The sequence below is a fragment of the Camelus bactrianus genome, chromosome 17 (assembly GCF_048773025.1).
Source record: "Camelus bactrianus isolate YW-2024 breed Bactrian camel chromosome 17, ASM4877302v1, whole genome shotgun sequence".
NCBI classification, from domain to species: domain Eukaryota; kingdom Metazoa; phylum Chordata; class Mammalia; order Artiodactyla; family Camelidae; genus Camelus; species Camelus bactrianus.
The window spans coordinates 35,328,773-35,334,772 of NC_133555.1; the positions used below are offsets into that span (position 1 = coordinate 35,328,773).

Consider the following 6,000-nt stretch of genomic DNA (forward strand, 5'->3'; position numbering starts at 1 on the left):
AGAATTCCTTTTTAATGGTGATCTCATAGTAGTGACTTTCAGGCATACCTTCCCACATAGCCTGTGTGTGAAGCTCGATCTGGACTGAGCTACAGTCCCTGAACTGTGTGCACTGACTTGCTGTTAAAAGTCCTCCTCTCCATTCCCTGTGATCTGTTCTTGGCATTTTGTGTCCTCAGGAATATATATGACAATCCATTGTTCACCAAAACTAACTGGAATGAATGCTTTCTTTTAGAATGCTTTTTTGGTAATTTCTTCTTACAGCTCCCTGCCTGTACCAGGGTTTAGGGTAGTCATTCACTCCACAGACCTGCTTTATTGTCCCTCTGCTCCCATCCCCCAAATTAAAAGACAGAGAGATTATTATAGATTATTGCTCTGTTGGTGTTTCACATCCTTTGGAGGGTTAGGTATTTGTATTTAGCAGTCTGGGCAGTGAGTACACTTACCTTAGTACTTTAACTCTCCTTCTACAGGTCAGATACCAGGCCCCGCTTCCATGATGCCTGGGCAGCCCTTGCCAGGTCGCATGATTCCCACCGTTGCAGCCAACATCCACCCCCCTGGGAGTGGTCCTACCCCTCCTGGTATGCCTCCAATCCCAGGAAACATCTTAGGACCCCGGCTACCCCTCACGGCACCTAACGGCATGTGTAAGTAGCGAGGTGGGGAATGCATCACCCCAGGGTCTTTCAGGGAGGGCTGTAGACAAGGAAAGAGGGCTTTTTGTTCTCTCTGGGATTTGACAGGTCCATGGACAGTTAAGACCTGGGACAGTGTGCTCCAAAAGACTGGTTTTTGGCCAGTGCTCTCTAGCACCCCTGATGGGCAGGTACCCAGGTGATGAATGAAAAGCGCTCCCAGTCATTCAGGCTCATGTGCCATAGCCTTTAGTGGCATCCACCCTTGACATTAGGGTCTGTGGGGATGCCGAAGACAACGCTCCCACACCTGTTTAAGTCTGTCTGATTGAATCCTGGTAGACCTACAGAGCTGTTATTTATTTAACTATAGAGTAATTATTTTCCTTACAGGAGCCTTTTATGCATACAGCGTTTAAAAGTGATAGGTATAAAGAAAATAGGAACCGGTTTAGGGCAGGAATAACAAAGAAATTTCTTGCAGCCACTCTGATACATTGCTTAGACTGAGGAAAGAGTGTTCAGGGGCCGTGTTGAGAAGGACTGCGAGGTCTTAGGCTGAGTGGAGAAGGCACAGGTGCCGCCGAGCAGTGTCCGTCCAGTGGTGTGAAGCCAAGTTTCTGCTGTGGAGCCCTTGCTCTGCTGCAGCCCACACCTGCAGAGGGTTGCTTCAGAGCCTGGCCTGCCCTTTCCTGCTGTAGACCAGGAGCATAATGATCCCAAAATGTAGTCAATAGTGGCCAGGTACCCTAGCCACATCTGTAATCCTAGGTCCATTTATAAGTCATGTATGTGACAAGGCATTTGGTCCTGTTCACAGTACACAGAACTAGGACGCATAGGAATTCCTGGCCTCCAGGAGCTCTAGTTGGGAAAATAAGAAATGAACAAGTGGATAGTATTATAGGACTTACCAAAAGTTCCATGAGGCTGTGAAGTGACTTGAGTGCACTGTAGTACTTGGAGACTTTCTGCAGCCAGGAGACAGATGCTGTGGACAAAGGCACGTCTCTTTTTTCACTGGACCGCCAGGGGCAAGGACAAAGTAGAAGAAAGAGAGCAGTTGAACTGGGTCAGTATAGGATCATGACAATAGAAAAAATAGTCTGCCGAGTCAGTGATCAGAGGCCATATTCTAGTGGGTATGTCTTTTCCTTGGTGAGAATCCTTGCCTTGCTGCCTTACAGGCAATATACAAATGTGCTGGCTGACCAGGAGGGTTGACCAGTTTGTTATCCCCATGGCAGTTAGTGTCATTGGTCTTTACCACTGTCGTGGCCTGCTGATAACCCATGGTTTGTGTGCAGGACTCCATCCTGACGGGTGCTCCCCACCACTTCCTGCCATAGAGGAGTGTTTCAGGAATTCTGAGCTGCTGATGTGGCTCCAGGGTACTGGGCAGGCTTCATAAGGCGAGTTGCTTCCCCTCTTCAGGCCTTAGTTTTCTCCACTGAAAGATGACACAAGGGATTAGATCAGTGGGCTTCAAAATGCTTTGAAGAGCCGTAGCAGTTTGGTGGAAAGCCCCTGGGAGAAGGTTGGGTAAATTGACTGGTAAGCAAGGCACTTTAATTAATTTGTTTCATATGTTTTTATTTCTGGCAAAATCTAGAAAGTTTAAGAAACCCTGGATTAAATTATCTCTCGGGTTCCTTTGTACACTAAAGCAGCTACAGTTGAAATAGGAAAGAGCCCCAGACACTCATAGTAATTGTTCCCTTCAGGATCTGACCTAGTTTTGGCCAAAAACCCAAGGATGGCATGCAGTTCAGGAGCTGTAGGGCCTCCCAGGACTGTCCAACTTGTCAGCAGCTGCCTGAGTGAAGCTCTCTGACCCAGGTGGAGACAGTTAATCAGCAAAAGGTTTTTGATAATCTATTTTGTGCCCAGCTAGGCTAGGCACTATGAGAGAAAGAAAGGAAGACCCAGAACTTGCCCAGGAAGGAGCTTATCATTTAACTGAAGAAATAAAATTAGCAGAGAGAGCCATTAAAATACAATAAAATCAAAATATAACATAAGTTCTGAAAAGGTCTGGAGTGATTCTTGGAAGAGGTGGGCCTTGAAGGAGGGTGGGGCTGATTCAGACACTTGTGGCTCCCCCAGCCACGTAGGTCAGGGGAAGCTGTGTGAGAAGTGACCTGCCCCACTTAAACCACGGTGGCAGCCATGCCTCACAGGCCATAGAGAAACTTCTGTGTCTTTTTTGTCTGAATGGGCTCTTACCCAAGCCCCTGTGTTTCCAGCAATGATGAGTTGCTCTTGGATGTGTTTGCAGATCCCCCTCTACCGCAGCAGCAGCCACCGCCACCACCTGCAGATGGAGTCCCTCCGCCGCCCGCTTCAGGCCCACCAGCCTCGGCTGCGCCCTAGCCTGGAAGGTGCAGGCAGCGTCCACGCCCAGTGCCGCCAGCTGGAGTGGGGATGACAAGACTTGTGTTCCTCAGCTTCCTTGGGTTTCTTTCAGGATTTTTCTTGTTGCAGCCCCAAGCACGCATCCCATATTTCCCCATTCCTCTTGCCACCCCTCTCCGTCCTCTGACACGTCTTGTATTAGGTCCTCCACCAGCACTCAGTGGGGAGCCTGTGGTGACATGTGCCCTGGTTGTCCTAAAAATAACCAGCGTCTCCCTATCCTGGTGTGGGGTATACTGACAGTTTATCTGCAGGTCCTATCAACATTAGTAGTTTATGTCTTTATCATTTCTGCTCTCCTGCGAAAAGGGTTTTTTTTTTTTCCTTTGCTTTGTCTTATGCTTCTATGGATAATGCTTTATAATTATTATCTTTTTTTTTTTTGGTCATTATTGCTTTAAAGGAGAGCATCCTAAGTTAATAGGAACCAAAAAATGGTGATGGGCAGAGGGGATAGCCAGAGGGGACAAACCTTAAGGCATTATAAGTGACCTTATTTCTGCTTATCTGAGCTAAGAATGGTGCTGATGGTGAAGTTTCATGAATTTCTGCCACATATAGATGCACCAGAATTAAAAGAGTTGGGGAAAGGGACCCCACTGATTTTATCCCTAGTGAGGACTTTGAGAGCCTCCAGCCTGCCCGGTAGAACATCCCTCTTTAGTACACGGTGGGGGAGAGCACAAGCATTAGGACAGCCCCACTCTTCCCCGGGCCCACTGGTTCTGGTTTTCTATGCAGATGGTTTGTTGGATTGGGGGGTGGGTTTTTTGTTTTTCTGAGGGCAGTGTGAGCTTTGAGAGCTGTGATTTGGGGAGGCATTCCTTAGACTAGCCAGGAAAGTTTTAGGAGTCTAGGACAATGGCCACCCAATGAATCTAGCCCACTATTCACTGCTTTGTATGCATTCTTTTTTTCTCCCTCTTTAAAAAAATCTTCAAAAAGAAAAAAAAAATAAGTAGTTAGTGCTGATACGCATTTTAGCTCATGGAACTTGGTTAGGATGGCTGGGGCTACAAGTCCCCAAACTACCTCTTGCAGTAGCCAGGGTGAGTGGAATTCAGTGAAATGGTACTTTAGGTTTGAGGTGGGATTGGAGAAGTGAGGCAAGATCAACAGCTTCTCATACCTTCTCCCTTCCCTGTCTGAGAGCTCACATTCCATCTATCACAGGGTTGTGAAGGAGATGCTGTGGGTACCAAGGAACTCACTTGGCATTCAGAGCGTCATGCTTTGAGGGTGTGGTGCTCAGGCTGGGAGAGTGGAATGCCATTCCAGAGGATGAGCCACAAAAATGCCTTAATATGAGCCCATTTCTTCCCCTGCTGATGAGTGACTTGAGAGTTGTTGGTTTCCTCTTCTTGTCCTTCTTCCCTCCCGTTTATCCTTCCATAGGTGGGGAAAGGGTGTTTTTGGTAGAGCTTGATTTCCAAAGCACCTGGCCTCTTCACATTCTCAAGTGGCAGTTTCATTTAGGATGCAAAATGGAACATCTTTGGGTATCTTTTTCTGTATATTCTATAAAGCTTTACATATGAGGGTGTGGGAAGGTGTTTGTAAAAACACCTTAGAACTTTTTTCCTTAATATCAGAAAGCAAAAAAATTAAACCACAATTAGGATTTGCCTTTCAAACCCTCAGGTGTTACCTCTAACCAGGTGGCCCTGGTCACCATCAGAGTACTGGAACCAAGGAGACCTTGTTCCTTTGGTGTGTTCATTCTGGACTCTTGGAGTGGAAATGAGCTTGTTCCTACTGAAGTTTAATTCCATTGCTTTTGACTCCAGAGAGACCCCAGTGCCTTTCAACAATGGCCAGGGTTTTCCCTATTTTCCTACCAGTCTTTCCCAAAGGAAACTCATTCCAAATACTTACCTTTTCCACTGAGGTCTTAGAAGGAAAATGGAATTCTGGTTCATACTGTGGTCTCTTGTAACCTCAGGTCTTTAATGTGATCACTTTCAAATTTAAAAGATCCAGGTGGAAATATTTTTACTATGCTGGTAATAATTCTACAGAATACCTGAATTCTTAACACTGTTATGTTTCAGTATAAGTGGTGACTCTTTTCGTGTCTTTGATCTGGTTTTGTTCCTGTAATACAGCCACCCGATTTTGTGAGGGGGGAATAATATGTGGTTTTTGTACAAATGTGTTTCTCAGTGTGTTATTTTAGAAAGTGAAGGGAGGGAGTTTGGGGAGATTGGAGGAAACTGATCGAGAAGGCCTGTCTCCCTCTTTTTCAGAGAATAAATGGAACATCATTTCTGGATTCCAGTCCCATTCTCTGTATTCATACGCCAGTTTCTTCATGTGTCCTATGAAGAGCCTAAATATTCAGCCTCACCTGGTCTTGGTCACCAGTTGAGTGACTTGGGGGATTTCCTGACTTACCACCTTCATGAGGCTTAAGAAATATAAGGCTTGAATGTGCTTTGCTCACTGTTTATTCCCATGCTCAAAGTGAAGAAAGTGAGTGGAAGTTCCCCAGAAAGGGTGGCCAACATCTGACACCTCCAAGAGAGGAATGGTTCTGCTGGGTGCACTAGAGAATGTTTGTTGGGATGTGGTTTAGCCCCAAGTTGGAGGCAGGTTTCAAGGACACATTGATTCTGTGAACTTTGATGCACTCTTACGGACAGCCTTTGAGCACCCACAGGTGCAGGCCCTGTGCAGAAAACAGAAGCCAGTGCTTTCAAGATGATTGTGAACCGAGTGAAGCGAAAGAATTGGATTCTGTCTGCCGGAAGGTGAACACTTGGCTCCTCATGGAAGTGTGTCAGCTGATTGTGCTTTGCTTTCTGACCTGTTCCAACCCTTCCCTCTAGTAAAGAGTGCTGGAGCCAGCTGGGTCTCACCAGATTCTGACACTTCTCTAACGGTGATGAAGGAAGTTAATCCTTGATCCAGGCTAACTGAAGCTTTGTTTATAAACTCAAGT

At 46.3% G+C, this 6,000-nt stretch overlaps 1 protein-coding gene across 2 annotated transcripts in view; it reads left to right on the plus strand.

The window, feature by feature from the left end:
* The window catches only part of SMARCC1 (SWI/SNF related BAF chromatin remodeling complex subunit C1), a 136,861-nt gene extending 131,530 nt beyond the window's left edge, over positions 1-5,331 (plus strand). For both annotated transcript variants that reach the window (XM_074344997.1, XM_074344996.1), the window contains exons 27-28: positions 480-656; positions 2,923-5,331. In XM_074344997.1, the coding sequence (XP_074201098.1) occupies positions 480-656; positions 2,923-3,017 (272 nt within the window). In that variant the 3' untranslated portion in view covers positions 3,018-5,331. The remainder of the gene's footprint in view (positions 1-479; positions 657-2,922) is intronic.
* Positions 5,332-6,000: the final 669 nt, after the last annotated feature.